The sequence below is a fragment of the Rutilus rutilus genome, assembly GCF_951802725.1.
Source record: "Rutilus rutilus genome assembly, chromosome: 9".
NCBI classification, from domain to species: Eukaryota; Metazoa; Chordata; class Actinopteri; order Cypriniformes; family Leuciscidae; genus Rutilus; species Rutilus rutilus.
In genome coordinates, this window is record NC_140223.1 from 16,011,774 (window position 1) to 16,032,395 (window position 20,622).

General features: G+C 37.0%; 1 protein-coding gene across 1 annotated transcript; it reads right to left on the reverse strand.

Moving 5' to 3' along the window:
• Positions 1 to 1,077: 1,077 nt before the first annotated feature.
• Positions 1,078 to 10,523, reverse strand: arcn1b (archain 1b). Its single transcript, XM_084419387.1, has 10 exons — positions 10,261 to 10,523; positions 8,517 to 8,780; positions 8,252 to 8,431; positions 7,941 to 8,143; positions 7,697 to 7,861; positions 6,942 to 7,107; positions 6,642 to 6,789; positions 6,444 to 6,552; positions 2,276 to 2,480; positions 1,078 to 2,185 (listed from the first exon to the last, which is right to left on the reverse strand). Exons 1-10 carry the CDS (start codon positions 10,261 to 10,263, stop codon positions 2,096 to 2,098), a joined length of 1,533 nt encoding a protein of 510 aa, XP_084275513.1. The 5' UTR covers positions 10,264 to 10,523; the 3' UTR covers positions 1,078 to 2,095.
• Between the last annotated feature and the right edge of the window lie 10,099 nt (positions 10,524 to 20,622).

A 20,622-nucleotide genomic window follows, 5' to 3' on the forward strand; every position in this document is an offset into this window, starting at 1 on the left:
AAAAGGACAAACAATGCAGGTTTACTTTTTACAGCCATTTTTTATATTTACCAGGGGTGCCATTAATTCTGACCACCACTGTACGTATATATATATATACACACACAAACATTATATTAACACAAACTGTTAGATGCTATTATTTGATTTGACAGCACTCTCTCACAAATATTTTGCGTTCCCCAGAGAAACTTTGCATTTGCTCTCAAAACTTTTCGCGTTACCCAGAGAAACTCTTCATTCACTTGCAAAGAACTTACAAGTTTTGCGAGCGAACGTAAATTTTCACGGTGGAATGCAAACATTTTGCTGACAAACTCAAGTTTCTCAGGGGAACGCAAAATATTTTTGAGATAACGCAATAGCTTTGACATAAATTTTTTCCTCCCATCTCATATTTTTGTCCATCATCGTGTCACTTTAGGGGCTCCATAACTACAAAGCTATGAAGTTTTAAGTCTCTCAAAGCACAAAGTAAAATATACAGTTTAGCATCATTATATCCAAAAATATTAGTCAGAGTCAAGTATTAAAAAAAGCCACGTCAGACTCAGAGCAGATGGAAATGATTTCTCTTAATCGTAATTCTCGTAATTTGCTGAGGAAGTGATTCATTGGCAGGAATCTCCTCTACTCAAGCATACCTAATGCATTATCAATGCTGAATGCCATTGCCTTGTCTCTGAGATTCCTCACATGCTTGTATAATCCAGAACAAACTCCCAGTCCACTAGCTAATGAAGTCCACCAAGCCAGGGCTGGGCAGTCAATTTATCATTACAAATAATACTCACAAATCTTACACCAAAACAATCAACCATCTGAGAGGTTTTGAATTGTTTCTTGCTATTCGGTTGCTGGGGTGTTCTAGGTGCTTAAACACACCACTACTCAACAAGTCACATGATTTGAGGCATAATTCATGTCTGGTGCGGGTTGATTTAAATGTAATACAAAGGGTTAGGGATTTAAACAAAGCTTAACTCTAAGCATAAGCAATAGTGAAGCCTGCCTTAGCATGAACCACCAATACATATACCATGCACAGTATTCAAAAACACATATTGAGGCAGGAAGAGCTCAGAAAATACACTTTAATTTAAATTTGACTTTATTATTGATTAAAGGTATTCATAAGTATCTTACAGCAGAATGGAATGTCGCAATCCTCCCCTTGGCGTTCCGTAATCATCACTGAGTGTGCGCTGATAAATGTATTTTACGTTATGGAAATACAAAAAAAATAAATCTGTTCTTAATAACATCTGGGAAGCCAGGGAGAATATATTTTCCTGTTTAGCCAAATAAATGCAGCAATGAATAAAAAGCCAGACACATTTAAACAGATTATGTGTAACATTACTTACAAAACAACCGAGAATGAAAAATCTTCCTGTTTAAGATTAATATTCAAACTAATGATTACATAAATATAACAGAACAAAAAAAAGGGCAGATACTAAAAGGCAAATAGCGTTTGCGCTTTGCGTTGATGTACAGTTAAATCAATGCCATTTTAAAGAGATGAATTGTGTGAATTTGGAGTATGCACATTTAATGCAGTGTCAGTTCTAATTGCACAAGCACAGCTATGATCATCATCCACATATTTTTGGGTACTACAATATTAGGTCTGTTTCCATATTAGAAAACCTTGATAATTAGAAATAAATCCAAATTGCTAATGGGCAGATCACATGGTTTGAAAAAAAGAAAAAAGAAAAGTCAATTATATCGCAATTCTATACAAAACCTATGCGACAAGTACGTAATTTTCCAATTTCATTCTGTTTCTTTGAAGGGTCAGAAGGGTTCATATGGGCTTATAATACATCTGCTGTAGGATGACACTGATCTTCCCTTGATGTCTTCAGGTGCAGTGCTGCATTTTACTCTTTTGTCTTTCCTGGCAGGTGTGTCTGACTGCACTCAGTACTGAGCAGCTGAAAGTCCAGTTTATATAAAAGTAGATTATTTTCTTTTAAGACAAACAAACACAGAAGTACTGCAGCCCATGTCAGAGAATGTTTTGAGCGCTCTGTTAACGTACGGCACGCTCTCTGATCCGTTAAAACGATCCTCCACCAGGAAACATTTACAGGATCTCATACTTATCCACAACAAATGATGTCTCTAAGGAGAATTTGACTGGACTGCCTCCCCCTACGTATGTCACCTTGGCCACCTGTGGAAACAATCGATATGTAGTCATTTCCTTTCTCACTAGGACTCAATTTTTGTTGCATTATTTCATAGATAAACCAGCATAACTTGCCTGAATGTCACAAAAGTTACGCTTGGAGACAAAAGACACGTTGATTGGGAAGAAGTCGTTGGGTTTTCCATCTATACTGAACTCCAGGCTGCCACTCTTGTTCTTCTCATCGATAACGGGCAGTGACCATTCCAATAAGTTTTTCCTGCTGTCGTGGTTATACTGCCCATCCAGATCACCGACCACAGGAGCACCAACACCTGACCTGCATAATCGCAGGAGCCAGAGTTTATGGTAGATAGAATGACATCCTTTTACAAAGTTGACGTCCTAAATCAGTCTAAAATAGATTATATTTTAAATATATTCTAAAATATATTTTTATTATTATGCATAGCTTTAATAAATAAATAAAATAAATAAAGAGATGCACCAATACTAAATTTCTCCGCCGATAGCGATATCCGATTATTCATATTTCATAAGTAGGTTTCATAAACACTTCTTCATGACAAATTTATTCAAACACACATATATTATTAACATTAAAAAACCTCCTCTCTTGCTAAATAATCAACTGTAAACACCGGATAACTTTAAATAATCAACTGTAAACACCGGATAACTTTACTGAGACAAATGCAGCATTAAGTGACAAACTGTTTTATTGACTTCTTTCTGCGGTTGAAACACAGCTTGAGCGATTACATGAGACATTATACATTTTGATAAGTTGTACCTGTTGATATTTTTGCATGTTTTTTCAGGCTATGACTCCTATTAAAGTGGAAGAAAAGAACTGAGGCGCTACAGTGATCTGTCATGTCACATTTAAGAGCGTCAAAACACCATTTATGTTTTGAATTTTGTGATAAAATGGAAAGAATTTGAAAGCTGAGACTTTGTTTCTTATGAGAAGTAACAAAGCACAAAGCTCTTAGTGATTATTGGATAGAAGGCATTAGGCCTGGCGGTATGACGATATATATCGTTACCGTGGTATAAAATGTCTATCGTTAAAGATTTTGCTGTATCGTGTATATCACGGTATGTAAATATATAGCACTATTTACACTTCAGAGAGATGAAATACGTTTGCAATTTGCTTCTTTTTTCAGAAACAGAAATTAGATAAAATAACTAAATCGTGATATACATCTCATATCGTGAAACAAGAATTTGGTCATATCGCCCCATGGGAGGCGTGCTACAAATAATGTTTGGTATATGGAAAAAAAGCGGACCTGGCTTGAACTTACCATAGGGTCAAATATAGCCTGCTTTAACTTTTTTTTTTTTTTTTTTTAAGGTCCTATGACATGCTGCTTTTTGGATGCTTTTATATAGGCCTTAGTCGTCCCCTAATACTGTATCTGAAGTCTCTTTCCCGAAATTCATCCTCGGTGCAGAATTACAGCCACTACGAGCCAATCCCACAATGAGCTTTCCTTAGGACGTGCCATTTCTGTGTCTGTAGCTTTAAATGCTAATGATGAGGAGAGAGGCGGGCAAGGTGGAGGGTGTGGGTGTGGGCTTGACCAGCTTGCCCAGGGTACCATGCGCTAATGTTTACAGTGGATGTATCGCAATGGCTCGTAGACACGCTCATTTTGACCCAGAATCTGATCCGGATGGAGAAGCACCTGAAGAAGTTGCAACTCAGCGGCTACAGAGGGACGTCTCCGAATGGTTAGTTTAAAATATTGTGTCTGGATACGGTACTTTAGTTGGTTTATGTTTATGCTGTTACAGTTATTATCATGTAGCTAACGCTAGCCTACGTTGTTGGCTTTTCATGTTGCTCTGATTTGCTATCGTTCTAAGGCTGTATTAGCATCTATATCAGTCATCTTTGCAGTTTAGAGAAGACTACTCTGGCTATTTTTTTTAATGACAAAGTTCTCCATGTCCACGTATATTGAAGTCATGTTACACATAACCCATGATTTACTCCTGAAGATTAACCTCTACTCGACACCTACTTGTCCACTCTGTCATGTATGTATGTATGTATACATGATGATATAATGATATAAAATATCAGCTATAGATACTAACCAGTGCCACTATATTAGTCAGACCTCTGCCATTATTACATGAAGGAACTAAAAAAATACTTTTGTATTCATTTGTACATCCAAACACTGAGCAACTGCCAACTCGTTTGCAAGCCATGATGTCTCTCGAGGAAAAAAACAATATCGCGCTAGCACGGTCGTAGCTCATTTTCTCATGGGCGGGCAAAGCAGAGAAAGGGGAGGCAACCTTTCCCCATATGACGACATATAGGGAAGATTCCAGATTGGCCCATATGAGCTTTCATTTTCTCAAAGGCGGAGCAGGATACCCAGGGCTTAGTTTACACCTATCGCCATTTCTAGCCACTGGGGGACCATAGGCAGGCATATTAATGTTAAAAAACCTCATAAAGTGAAATTTTCATGTCATGGGACCAGGGCTCGAGACTAACGGCGTCCTATCGTCCTGGGGACGATAGAAAATGTGTTTAGGACGAACAGAAATATTCTCCAGGACGCCTAAAGGACGAAAGACATTTTTGTATGTGTGTTCATTTATTACTAGCCTATTAGGGTAACTTACTTAGAAAATGTCAAAATGAACCGACCAAGCGCTGACTACAACGGAGCGCGTCTTCTCATGCTGTTACTATAGTTAGGCTACTATCACTGGCCGGCTACTCACCCGGAGACTTGTTTCGCGGTACATCTATCACATGGCTTATTTTCACAGACAAAAACGAGACGATAACTAAATAAAAACTAGTTTTGAATGACAAAAACCATGACGAAAATCTATTGACATTTTCGTCAATGAATAAAAACTAGACAAAAATGTTAGATAGTGACGATTTGGGAAGCGATCCAGTCAGAACTGATGGTCCTGCGTTTGTGGTAGATGCGCACATTTGTACTGTAACGTGCTGATCTACCCAGCGCCACACGGGTTGACATGCGCTGCATGTCTCATAAAACGTTAAAAAATGTAAACGCCTGGGAGAATGAGTAGAGCAGACATATAGATCTGAATAAGAGTGACGACGCAAAAAAAGAGCTGTATTCAGTACGGTTTTCTGTGCGCACACACCCGACCCAAGGCGTGCAGCCATGCACATAGACACATTCAGCGCGTGAGTACTGAATTGAGCTCTCTTTCGTGTCTGAATGGACAAAAACACACAACATGATGTTGAAATGTCCGTTTTGGAGAGTATTCACGTAAACTATGTTGGTTATGTCTTAAACAGTTTTGAGTGTATCGGATGTGCATCAGCGCACGTCACTGGCACATGATCCGATGTCTTAAAGTGACAGTGGGTAATAAACCTAATGCGGTCTGTGTATTGATCAAGCAACAAAAGAAAAAGAGAAAAGCATTCACTGCTCGTTAATAGCTTTAATAATAATTCATTATATTTAATTCATACAAATAAATATGTCTGCTGCTTGAAAGAATAAAGAATGATGATATTTTTGAGATATGTTGTCACCAGTATTTATTTGTTATTTTTTAATCCAACCAACTCCAAAACGTTTTGAGCTGTATGTATTTTTATCTTAATTTTCGTATATGTAAAAAAAAAAAAAAAAAAAAAATCTGAATGAATACAAAAAAGCATACACTCCTGTTATTTTTTATTAAATCTGTTTTTTACCTGTTTACAGATAATTACTTTGAATGGAGCTAAATAAATATAATACTATATATCATAAACATTTTAATGGTGTTTTTGTTATGTGACTAACAACTAACAGCTATAGATGATAATAACAAAGTACAGAAACAACATGTTTATTTTGGGACGGTTGACATTCACTTTAGGACGGTTCAAATCGTTTTTCAGGACGGTTCCAGGACGGAGGTGAAAAAAGTTAGTCTGGAGCCCTGCATGGGACCTTTAAGTGCTAATGCGTTATTGTCACGTTAACTTCGACAGTCTTAAATTCAACACAAGATACATTTTCTTCACACACAGTATCAGTTGCAGTTTGACACGTTTTTCTGCCCCCTTTTGATTGGCCCTGATCATCGGCTGTTTTTAAACAATCGGCCACTGGCCAATAAGTGAAAAAAATTGCTTTATCTGCAAATTATTGGTCGATACACTGGTGCATAATTAAATGTTTACACAATAAAAACAAAAACATATATAACAATATTAAAAGGGAAACAGAAAATATCTTGATTGAATGATTCATAATGCACTTACGGCACAGGAATAGTAATGATAACATCATTGAGTTCGAGTCCCTCGTCCTGAAGTTCATACTCAATGTTGACGTCACAGCCACTTCCACTTTCTGATGGCCAACAGTTAACTGAGAGGACAACATGGGATGCATGCATGATTGACATGTTCATGAAAGTGCTGCCATACAAAATCCTTGAGTATGAAAATAAGACTCACTAGTTAAAGGAATGAGGGACTCATCTGTGCTCTGTATCCTCCATTTCAGCACCCCCAAATCACTGTTGAGAGGGAAGGACTTATCCTGGTTTTTCAGACCAAGCAGGGACTCAGTGGTGAACAGCTTTTTATCAACATGAGGGTGAGTCTGAAGGATAAATGAAACAATATGAGTCAAATCTAAATCAGTGGGAAAACTGAGTGAGAACATAGTGTCCTTTCTAAAATCCCATACTGTCCACAACTTCCCCTTCAAAATACATGCTGAGACCATGACATGCTGTGTTGTGTCTCACACACCTGTAGTTGTGCTCCTTTCTTGTCATTGTTGTTGAGGAGTATAGAAATACGGCCATTTTTTTCATCTGTGACTCTCAGAGTGATCATGCCCAGAACCTCCATGTTCTGCAGTCCACCATCCCGACCACAGGTCAGAGACATCTTCTCTTCCACCCTCAGGTGTACACTGGGAAACAGAGTTCATAAACTGCCATCAACAACAGACATAAGCTGAAAATAATACACTACTGTGCAAAAGTGTGGGGTTGATAAGATTTCAATGATTTAAATAAATGTTTTTGAAAGGAGTCCCTTATGCTCACCAAGGTTGGATTTATTAGATTTAAAAATACATTAATATTGTGAAATACTATTATAATTTAAAATCACTGTTTTGTAGTTTAATATATTTTAAAAAGCAGTTTATTCCTATGATGGCAAAGCTGAATTTTCAGCATCATTACTCCAGTCTTCAGTGTCACATGATCCTTCAGAAATCATTCTAATATGCTGATTATTTTTATTATCAATGTTGAAAATAGCTGTGCTGAAGATTTTTTGATGACCAAAGTAAAAAAGAAAGAAAGAAAAGAAATTAAGTTGTAACATTATACTTTCACTTTCGATGAACTAAATTTACTTTAAAATTACAAATGTACAAAAATTAACTTAATTATCTTAAAAATCTTACTGACTGCAAACTTTTGAACGGTAGTGCGCATAACAATATAGGGAGTGAATGTGTCAAATACTGAAATAAACTCAGTAAGCAATACCTCTCTATATTCACTGGAGGCTGAAGGACTTTAGATGCCTCTGATGCCTTCCTTCCTGCACTGGATGTGACAATATTTTCTCCTTCTGACTTTAGTTTGTCCACAAAGTTATCCACCTCTTTCCCCTTGACACCCAGCTTCAGTGCTTTGCTTGAACCACTTGGCCTACAAGAAGAACCGGGCAGATTAACTTCTGTACACTTATATATTTCCATGTATCATGGCCCACAGGTAAAGCTCATACCTGACTGTAGCAGGAGACACTTTGGGCTTCTCTGGCTCTATTGTATCCGTGATGATGGTGGCTGATGTGAAGCTGCTCATTCCTGAATTTCCAAAACCTCCGAAGCCTGGCGATTTCCTCCCAGCACGTTCAGCATCTTGTCTTGCTCGCTGCAGCTCTTTGGCCTTGCGTTTCATCTCGGCCTTTGCTTCTCTTTCTTGGGTCTTTTTGAAGTGGAGAATTGAGAGAAACGCAGAAAATTAGAGTTAGTGTTTGATTTAAACTTAAAACAGAGAGTAATATTTCCCTGGATGTTTCATCAAATATCAGACCTCTCTGACAGCCCTGAAGACTTTCTCTTCATGCGAATCCATCTCAGTAAAAGTGCGAATCTGTGCCAGGTTAACATTCTCCCGGTAGCCCAGAGCTACGATCTCATCAAATGCAAATATGAGATCAAAACAGTGCTCAGAGATCTCGCTTTCCTCCAATACTCTGCAATATTCAGGGATCTGAAAAAATATGGAAACCCATCACTTATTCAAGATACATCAAAGAAGCGCAATAATTGGTAGGATTAAAAAAAGCAAGCTTTACCACTCGGGAGAAAAGCCTTAGTGTCTCCAAGTCCTCCAGGATGTTGCTGTTTTTTGTAGTGATCAGAACCATGTAGAGCTTCTCCAGGGGCTGGTAGACGTAGCGCACGCTGTCTGTTTCCACAAAAGTGTGCTGCTTGCCTGTATTCATCAGTTTGGGAAAGGCAGCCAGAAGGCCCTCGACGCGGGTTCGCGTCATCTCCACGAACTGTCGTGACACTATGGCTTTTCCTGCCTTAGTGCAAACCGCCGCTGCCAAGAGCACCTGCAAAGATTTCATGGACATTCAAAACTTAATCGGACAAAGGACAATTAAAAAGAAAACTGGGATCATTATGATGATTACTGCATTCAGAAATTAGACTTCAGCACAACATTTCTTTCAGAAATGATCAACTTGCATTACTAGTGAAAGTAATAAAATGACACAAAAGGAGCATCAAAACATTTAAGATGAAGTGATCAAAGTTTTGACTTGAGAGTTAAGTTCAATGTATAGAATAGACCAATTATTCTACTTAATTGATTATTCTTCAGTATTGGGCAGACAGATAAATGGCATGCACTCAATAGTACAGAAACGTAATTTGTGTGTGTGTAAACATTAAATGCTATTAAAATAAATCAATAAAAAATAGTTTTTATTAATTGATTTAAGCTTATATAAAATATTAATATTAGATGCATAAAAAACAAACAAACAAAAATGTTGCCTCGGAAACTAACTGAAATAAATCAAGTTTAATATAAAGAATTAAAATCACAAAACCTGGGAAAAAAGCTAAATAGAAATGTTAAAATGACATAAAAAAAGTCACTAAAACAAAAGCTTTTATTTATATATATTAAGTTAATTCCAAATATGATTAAATACTATAATAGTATATAATACTAAAGTTCTTAAATGAGAAATATTTAAAGTTGTATGCTTAACTGTAAGACATGGGACAAAACAAAGACAAAATATATTTGCAATAAATCAATTAGATTTGCCTAATTAATTGTGAATAAATAATATTACACACAAATGCATGCAGTGTTTTATTGTATAGTGATTTTTGATTGTCAAACACCAAAAATAAAACTAAATAAAAAAACGGTTCTGCATATCAGCTATAAGATATGAAAAAGCATTAAAATTATCTGCATTGGTTGACATGATACAGTAAAAATGACTAAAAAATATTTTTCTTAATGTTAATAAAGATAATAAAGGTCTGCCATATATAAAAAAATTAATTTGTATACATTTTATATATAATATATAATAATAATATATAATTATTTATGTTTTTTATGTTTCATGATCCACAGGTCATTTATATTAAGTCAACATTTGGATTGTCAAAGTCAGTTAGATACAACCTGTTATCTGCATAGACATTCAATATCTAGGCTAAATGATAAAACAATACAAAAAATAGCAATTTATTATATCAATATTATATCATATAAACAATAACTGCTATTTACTTTCGTTAATTAATGTTACTTTAACTGTTATTAATACTGAAGGCAATAGTTAGCTGGCTAACCTTTAGCTGGCTAGCTGTATCAGATATCATAACCTAGCAAAGTTTCCTTACGTTTAAGTTAATGTTTTTAAAAGAAAAAAACAGATGGAATAGACACTTTTTAGTAATTGACACTAAGAAACGAAGAGAGTTTCAGACTGTGTGAACGATGAGCTACATCGCTAGCTGCTAGCCCCATCATGCTAAATGCACAAAACAAACCAGTCATACCATTTCTGTTCCCTTTCACACGAGGATCCGTCAGCGGACTCGGTCACGGACACTGTCTGTCCAACTGTTTCAAAAACAGAAAATGTCAAAGTGTTGACTAATGCTCTGTTTTAACAGTAGCATATAGCTTGACTCGTAATATTGAAGAAACAGAGCCACGTCTCCAGAGTCCAACCGGAAAAAGTTGCGCCGTGTCAGAAGCAGATGAGAGTTGATGCAGGAGAGATGGCGACATCTAACGGCGGAGAACAGTTACTGCGCATGAAAACAATACACTTTACTCACACTTGTAGAGATGTTAGTGATTTCATGATAAGAGAGAAGAAAATACTCTACCGTTCAGAAGAGTATCTATTTAATTGACCAAAAAGGACGGTAAATACATCTATAATGTTATTTAAATTTCAAATAAAGGCTGTTTTTATCTTTCTAATCATCAAAAAATACTGGAAAATGTATCATGGTTTCCACAAAAATATTAAGCAGCCTGCACAACTGTTATCAACACTGATAATAATAAGAAGTGTTTCTTGAACAGCAAATCAGCATATTAGATTATGATTTCTGAAGCATCAAGTGACTGTAATGATGCTGAAAATCAGCTTTGCCATCATGAATAAATTATATTTTAAAATATATTAAAATAGAAAACAGTTATTTTAAATTGTAATAATATTTCACATACAGCTTTGGTGAGAATAAGAGAGTTCTTAAAAAAACTTAAGAAACAACAACCCTAAACTTTTTTTTAAATGTCTGTGAAATTCACATCTTGTTGTAATATATATATACATATAATTTTTTTTTATTATTTTTTTTCTGAAGTGAAATACAACAGGGGGAAAAATATACACTTTATATTTGTATATAGATAAATTCATCCTCAAAGTATTGTATTTTTTTATTTTATTGTTATTATTTATTATTAAAGGTGCATTGCGCAACATTTCATGTTAAAAATACCCGTTTTTCTAACCCATACATGCTTAAACAATTGCCTGATGGGCTGAATGAGCCATTCTATGATCACTGCGATTGCCTCTATAATCCTGTACAGTAAAATAAATAAGAGGGATTCGGGTCGGAATCGACTGGGCGTGACGTCATGCGCGTTCACGCTCACCTGGCTATGTCTGGCAGGTTTGTGTATTCGCCGCCATTATCCGCATCAGCAAAGACAACTCAAGCAACTTTTGCAAAAGTAGAAGAGATTTTAAAAGATTCAAAGAGACCGGCTTCTAGTTCATCACAAACCCCAACGCAAACTCCACGTAACCGCGTGCACAACTCTGGTTGCAGTTTCGCGTGTCGCCAGAAGGGGGCATAGTTCCGCAAAAACTCAGAGACTTGCGCAATGCACCTTTAACACCTCACTCTTGTCTAATTTCTGTACTTTCTATTTTCTATTTCAATACCTTCATTTCAGTTAAAATCTATAGTTGAACCTTGCTTAATGTGTCCTTGTGGATTTTGGGAACTCTGGTTCTTCACAAAAAAAAAAAAAACACCTTGTTGAGGGGGTGTATTAGCTTGTTTTAAATCTTATTTAGGCCTACTCTTATATTTTTAAGTCATTATGAGGCCCTTTTGTACGGTGACGCATTGCTGCCACATATTATTTTTTCCACTCAATTAAGTCGTAATAATGAGATCTTATGTCGTAATAACGAGATGTTATGTCGTTAAAACGACATCTTTTTCTCGTAATAACGAGATGCTATGTCGTCACAATGACATATTTTCTTGGCCTTATAAGGACATGTGTAGTCATGTACAAAATATGCCTTTATCCACATAAAATTGATAGCCAGTCATGTCTTTATCATACATCTATGTTCAAAAAGCTGAAGAAATAGCAGCCCCCAATGGACATTCATGTTAAAGGTGCTATAAGCGATCTCACGCGTTTTTTAGGCTAAAAAATTTTTTTTCACATACCGCTAACATCTCCTCACTATCCGCTCGCTGCCTGTCCCCTGAACACACTGTAAAAAAACACGGTCTCTGCAGACAGCCCACGCTCCACAAACTGCAGCAAAAACAAACTGAGCAACAAACAGAGCGACCCGCACCACGAAACATAACAAACTGTTCCAGCCAATAACCGACAAGAATGATGTGGGGGTGGGGTTCGGGGGTTAGTGCGTGGATGAGGAGGAGGGAGGGTCTAGCTAGCCTCCGTTTTGTTTGATAATAATTCAAACATCAACAAAAGGGTTACGCCAACCGAGATCGCTTATAGCACCTTTAAAAGATCAAATTCTGTACACACCTTATTAATAGCAAATGAGCCCAGAATACGAACATTGCGTTTAATTGCACATTAGGTTAAGCGTTTTCCTCCCATAGAAAACCCTTATAATAAAGAAAAAGCTTAATGTGGCTTAATAGGCTACTTCAGTGATAAAGATCAAATGCTGTAGGCTACACACCTTATTAATAAACCATACTATCCAAAAGAAAAGCAGATGAGCCCAGAATATGAACGCAATGCATTTAATTACATGTTAAGCGTTTTCCTCCCATAGAAACCCTTTATTATAAAGAAAATAAAGGTGGCTCTTAACGTGTCTTTCTATGGGAGGATGGCATTGCGGTGCACAGCAAATCCTTTAAATGGTTTTCAATGCAAAACAAAAATGAAAAATATAAGTGGCCAATAAAATAAACAAATTCTTGTGGCATTAATTAGCCCACAAACAATATTTATAAATGCTTAAAATGCTTCGTTATTTTTTTCAGAAATATTTATTATCATTAGCCTACTTTTGTCAGTGCTTTGCGGCAGGTTTTATGCATGCTCTTGAGCGTGGAATATAGGCTATAGCCTATTGGGTTTAGTAATTAGCAGCAATGTGATAAATATTATTTCATTGTGTAAGAAACATAGGGGGAACAGAATCCGACGGCAAATAGTTCAGCTGTCGAAATCCGTTCCCCCACTTCCATTATGAGAGGTGTTGATGTAATGGCTTAAAAAATGCTGATTTTATTTTTGTGTGTGGATGGAGCTTAACTTGCATCAGTTTAAAGAATATATTTTTTTGCCTTTTATTATGATAGGACAGTATAGTATAAAGAAAGTTTGACGAACCGGGACTTGAACTCGGGTCGCAATAAGCTGAAAAGCAATGAATGTCAGTGCTGAGTGTACTGAGCACTAGGCTATTGGGTATAGTAATTAGTTGCAATGTGATACATATAGAACCTTATTGTCTAAGAAACATAGGTGGAACAGAATCCGACGGCAAAAAAAACAGCTGTCGGAATCCGTTCCCCCACTCCCATTATGAGAGGTGTTGTTGTAATGGCTTAAAATATGCTTATTCTAATCTGTGTGTGGATGGATCTTAAAAAGCATCAGTTTAGAGAATATATTTTTTTGCCTTTGAATGTACGACAAAAAAAAAAAAACAGCTGTCGGAATCCGTTCCCCCACTCCCATTATGAGAGGTGTTGATGTAATGGCTTAAAAAATGCTGATTTTATTTTTGTGTGTGGATGGAGCTTAACTTGCATCAGTTTAAAGAATATATTTTTTTGCCTTTTATTATGATAGGACCGTATAGTATAAAGAAAGTTTGACAAACCGGGACTTGAACTCGGGTCGCAATAAGCTGAAACACAACGGATATCAGTGCAGAGTGTACTGACCACTAGGATATTGGGTATAGTAATTCACTTTAATGTGATACATATTAGAACCTCATTGTGTAAGAAACATAAGGGGAACAGAATCCGACGGCAAATAGTTCAGCTGTCGAAATCCTTTCCCCCACCCCAATGATGAGAGATGTTGATGTATCGGCTTAAAATATGCTTATTCTAATCTGTGTGTGGATGGATCTTAAACAGCATCAATTTGACAAATATTAGAACCTCAGTGTGTCAGAAATATGGGGGGAACAGAATCCGACAGCAAAAAGAAAAACAGTTGTCAGAATCCGTTCCCCCACTCCCATTATGAGAGGTGTTGATGTAATGGCTTAAAAAATGCTGATTCTATTTTGTGTGTGGATGGAGCTTAACTTGCAGCAGTTTAAAGAATATATTTTTTGCCTTTTATTATGATAGGAAAGTATAGTATCAAGAAAGTTCGATGACCCGGGACTTGAACTCGGGACGCCATAAGCTGAAAAGCAACGAATGACAGTGCAAAGTGTTCTGACCACTAGGCTATTGGGAATAGTAATTGACTTCAATGTGATACATATTAGATCCTCATTGTGTAAGAAACATAGGGGGAACAGAATCCGTCGGCAAATAGTTCAGCTGTTGAAATCCGTTCCCCCACCCCAATGATGAGAGATGTTGATGTATCGGCTTAAAATATGCTTATTCTAATCTGTGTGTGGATGGATCTTAAAAAGCATCAGTTTAGAGAATATATTTTTTTGCCTTTGAATGTACGGCAAAAAACCCCAGCTGTCGGAATCCGTTCCCCCACTCCCATTATGAGAGGTGTTGATGTAATGGCTTAAAAAATGCTGATTTTATTTTTGTGTGAAGATGGAGCTTAACTTGCATCAGTTTAGAGAATATATATTTTTTGCCTTTAATTATGATAGGGAAGTATAGTATCAAGACAATTGGACAAACCAGGATTTGAACTTGGGTCGCAATAAGCTGAAAGGAATCTAATGTCAGCACAGAGTGTACTGACCACTATGCTATTGGGTTTTGTAGCTAGCTGCAATGTGATAAATATTAGAACCGCATTGTGTAAGAAACATAGGGGGAACAGAATCCGACGGCAAATAGTTCAGTTGTCGAAATCCGTTCCCCCACCCCAATGATGAGAGATGTTGATGTATCGGCTTAAAATATGCTTATTCTAATCTGTGTGTGGATGGATCTTAAACAGCATCAGTTTGATAAACATTAGAACCTCAGTCTGTCAGAAATATGGGGGGAACAGAATCCGACGGCAAAAAAAAACAGCTGTCGGAATCCGTTCCCCCACTCCCATTATGAGAGGTGTTGATGTAATGGCTTAAAAATGCTGATTTTATTTTTGTGTGTGGATGGATCTTAACTTGCATCAGTTTAAAGAATATATTTTTTTGCCTTTTATTATGATAGGACCGTATAGTATAAAAAAAGTTTGACGAACCGGGACTGGAACTCGGGTCACAATAAGCTGAAAAGCAATGAACATTAGTGCTGAGTGTACTGACCACTAGGCTACTGGGTATGGCATTTAGTTGCAATGTGATATAGATTAGAACCGCAATGTGTAAGAAACATAGAGGGAACAGAATCCGACGGCAAATAGTTCAGCTGTCGAAATCCGTTCCCCCACCCCAATGATGAGAGATGTTGATGTATCGGCTTAAAATATGCTTATTCTAATCTGTGTGTGGATGGATCTTAAAAAGCATCAGTTTAGAGAATATATTTTTTTGCCTTTGAATGTACGGCAAAAAAACCCAGCTGTCGGAATCCGTTCCCCCACCCCCATGATGAGAGGTGTTGATGTAATGGCTTAAGAAATGCTGATTCTATTTTTTGAGTGTATGGAGATTAAACAGCATCAATTTGATAAATATAAGAACCTCAGTGTGTCAGAAATATGGGGATAACAGAATCCGACGTCAAAAAGAAAAACAGTTGTCAGAATCCGTTCCCCCACTCCCATTATGAGAGGTGTTGATGTAATGGCTTAAAAAATGCTGATTCTATTTGGTGTGTGGATGGAGCTTAACTTGCAACAGTTTAAAGAATATATTTTTTGCCTTTTATTATGATAGGAAAGTATAGTATCAAGAAAGTTCGATGACCCTGGACTTGAACTCGGGTCGCCCCAAAGCTAAAAAAAAATATTGTCAGGGGACTGACCACTAGACTATTGAGGCTAGATAAATGTAACAATTTAATAAATATTAGAACCTTATTGTGTAAGAAACATAGGGGGAACGGAATCCGACGGCAAAAAAACAGCTGTCGGAATCCGTTCCCCCACTCCCATTATGAGAGGTGTTGATGTAAAGACTTAAAAAATGCTGATTCTATTTTGTGTGTGGATGGAGCTTAACTTGCATCAGTTTAAAGAATATATTTTTTGCCTTTTATTATGATAGGAAAGTATAGTATCAAGAAAGTTCGACGACCCTGGACTTGAACTCGGGTTGCCCAAAGCTAAAAAAAATATTGTCAGGGTACTGACAACTAGGCTATTGAGACTTGTAACTTCCTTCAATTTGATAAATATTAGAACCTTATTGTGTAAGAAACATAGGGGGAACGGAATCCGACGGCAAATAGTTCAGCTGTCGAAATCCGTTCCCCCACTCCCATTATGAGAGGTGTTGATGTAATGGCTTAAAAAATGCTGATTCTATTTTTGTGAGTGTATGGAGCTTAAACAGCATCAATTTGATAAATATAAGAACCTCAGTGTGTCAGAAATATGGGGGGAACAGAATCCGACGGCAAAAAGAAAAACAGTTGTCAGAATCCGTTCCCCCACTCCCATTATGAGAGGTGTTGATGTAATGGCTTAAAAAATGCTGATTCTATTTTGTGTGTGGATGGAGCTTAACTTGCAACAGTTTAAAGAATATATTTTTTGCCTTTAATTATGATAGGAAAGTATAGTATCAAGAAAGTTCAATGACCCGGGACTTGAACTCGGGTCGCCCCAAAGCTAAAAAAAAATATTGTCAGGGGACTGACCACTAGGCTGTTGAGGCTAGCTAAATGTTATAATTTAATAAATATTAGAACCTTATTGTGTACGAAACATAGGGGGAACGGAATCCGACGGCAAATAGTTCAACTGTCGAAATCCGTTCCCCCACTCCCATTATGAGAGGTGTTGATGTAATGGCTTAAAAAATGCTGATTTTATTTTTGTGAGTGTATGGAGCTTAAACAGCATCAATTTGATAAATATAAGAACCTCAGTGTGTAAGAAATATGGGGGGAACAGAATCCGACGGCAAAAAGAAAAACAGTTGTCAGAATCTGTTCCCCCACTCCCATTATGAGAGGTGTTGATGTAATGGCTTAAAAAATGCTGATTCTATTTTGTGTGTGGATGCAGCTTAACTTGCAACAGTTTAAAGAATATATTTTTTGCCTTTTATTATGATAGGAAAGTATAGTATCAAGAAAGTTCGATGACCCGGGACTTGAACTCGGGTCGCCCCAAAGCTAAAAAAAAATATTGTCAGGGGACTGACCACTAGGCTATTGAGGCTAGCTAAATGTTACAATTTAATAAATATTAGAACCTTATTGTGTAAGAAACATAGGGGGAACGGAATCCGACGGCAAAAAAACAGCTGTCGGAATCCGTTCCCCCACTCAAATTATGAGAGGTGTTGATGTAATGGCTTAAAAAATGCTGATTCTATTTTGTGTGTGGATGGAGCTTAACTTGCAACAGTTTAAAGAATTTTTTTTTTGCCTTTTATTATGATAGGAAAGTATAGTATCAAGAAAGTTCGATGACCCGGGACTTGAACTCGGGTCGCCCCAAAGCTAAAAAAAATATTGTCAGGGGACTGACCACTAGGCTATTGAGGCTAGATAAATGTTACAATTTAATAAATATTAGAACCTTATTGTGTAAGAAACATAGGGGGAACGGAATCCGACGGCAAAAACACAGCTGTCGGAATCCGTTCCCCCACTCCCATTATGAGAGGTGTTGATGTAATGGCTTAAAAAATGCTGATTCTATTTTGTGTGTGGATGGAGCTTAACTTGCAACAGTTTAAAGAATATATTTTTTGCCTTTTATTATGATAGGAAAGTATAGTATCAAGAAAGTTCGATGACCCGGGACTTGAACTCGGGTCGCCCCAAAGCTAAAAAAAATATTGTCAGGGGACTGACCACTAGGCTATTGAGGCTAGATAAATGTTACAATTTAATAAATATTAGAACCTTATTGTGTAAGAAACATAGGGGGAACGGAATCCGACTGCAAAAAAACAGCTGTCGGAATCCGTTCCCCCACTTCCATTATGAGAGGTGTTGATGTAAAGACTTAAAAAATGCTGATTCTATTTTGTGTGTGGATGGAGCTTAACTTGCATCAGTTTAAAGAATATATTTTTTGCCTTTTATTATGATAGGAAAGTATAGTATCAAGAAAGTTCGACGACCCTGGACTTGAACTCGGGTTGCCCAAAGCTAAAAAAAATATTGTCAGGGTACTGACAACTAGGCTATTGAGACTTGTAACTTCCTTCAATTTGATAAATATTAGAACCTTATTGTGTAAGAAACATAGGGGGAACGGAATCCGACGGCAAATAGTTCAGCTGACGAAATCCGTTCCCCCACTCCCATTATGAGAGGTGTTGATGTAATGGCTTAAAAAATGCTGATTTTATTTTTGTGAGTGTATGGAGCTTAAACAGCATCAATTTGATAAATATAAGAACCTCAGTGTGTCAGAAATATGGGGGGAACAGAATCCGACGGCAAAAAGAAAAACAGTTGTCAGAATCCGTTCCCCCACTCCCATTATGAGAGGTGTTGATGTAATGGCTTAAAAAATGCTGATTCTATTTTGTGTGTGGATGGAGCTTAACTTGCAACAGTTTAAAGAATATATTTTTTGCCTTTTATTATGATAGGAAAGTATAGTATCAAGAAAGTTCGATGACCCGGGACTTGAACTCGGGTCGCCCCAAAGCTAAAAAAAAATATTGTCAGGGGACTGACCACTAGGCTATTGAGGCTAGATAAATGTTACAATTTAATAAATATTAGAACCTTATTGTGTAAGAAACATAGGGGGAACGGAATCCGACGGCAAAAACACAGCTGTCGGAATCCGTTCCCCCACTCCCATTATGAGAGGTGTTGATGTAATGGCTTAAAAAATGCTGATTCTATTTTGTGTGTGGATGGAGCTTAACTTGCAACAGTTTAAAGAATATATTTTTTGCCTTTTATTATGATAGGAAAGTATAGTATCAAGAAAGTTCGATGACCCGGGACTTGAACTCGGGTCGCCCCAAAGCTAAAAAAAAATATTGTCAGGGGACTGACCACTAGACTATTGAGGCTAGATAAATGTAACAATTTAATAAATATTAGAACCTTATTGTGTAAGAAACATAGGGGGAACGGAATCCGACGGCAAAAAAACAGCTGTCGGAATCCGTTCCCCCACTCCCATTATGAGAGGTGTTGATGTAAAGACTTAAAAAATGCTGATTCTATTTTGTGTGTGGATGGAGCTTAACTTGCATCAGTTTAAAGAATATATTTTTTGCCTTTTATTATGATAGGAAAGTATAGTATCAAGAAAGTTCGACGACCCTGGACTTGAACTCGGGTTGCCCAAAGCTAAAAAAAATATTGTCAGGGTACTGACAACTAGGCTATTGAGACTTGTAACTTCCTTCAATTTGATAAATATTAGAACCTTATTGTGTAAGAAACATAGGGGGAACGGAATCCGACGGCAAATAGTTCAGCTGTCGAAATCCGTTCCCCCACTCCCATTATGAGAGGTGTTGATGTAATGGCTTAAAAAATGCTGATTCTATTTTTGTGAGTGTATGGAGCTTAAACAGCATCAATTTGATAAATATAAGAACCTCAGTGTGTCAGAAATATGGGGGGAACAGAATCCGACGGCAAAAAGAAAAACAGTTGTCAGAATCCGTTCCCCCACTCCCATTATGAGAGGTGTTGATGTAATGGCTTAAAAAATGCTGATTCTATTTTGTGTGTGGATGGAGCTTAACTTGCAACAGTTTAAAGAATATATTTTTTGCCTTTAATTATGATAGGAAAGTATAGTATCAAGAAAGTTCGATGACCCGGGACTTGAACTCGGGTCGCCCCAAAGCTAAAAAAAAATATTGTCAGGGGACTGACCACTAGGCTGTTGAGGCTAGCTAAATGTTATAATTTAATAAATATTAGAACCTTATTGTGTACGAAACATAGGGGGAACGGAATCCGACGGCAAATAGTTCAACTGTCGAAATCCGTTCCCCCACTCCCATTATGAGAGGTGTTGATGTAATGGCTTAAAAAATGCTGATTCTATTTTGTGTGTGGATGGAGCTTAACTTGCAACAGTTTAAAGAATATATTTTTTGCCTTTTATTATGATAGGAAAGTATAGTATCAAGAAAGTTCGATGACCCGGGACTTGAACTCGGGTCGCCCCAAAGCTAAAAAAAAATATTGTCAGGGGACTGACCACTAGGCTATTGAGGCTAGATAAATGTTACAATTTAATAAATATTAGAACCTTATTGTGTAAGAAACATAGGGGGAACGGAATCCGACGGCAAAAAAACAGCTGTCGGAATCCGTTCCCCCACTCCCATTATGAGAGGTGTTGATGTAATGGCTTAAAAAATGCTGATTCTATTTTGTGTGTGG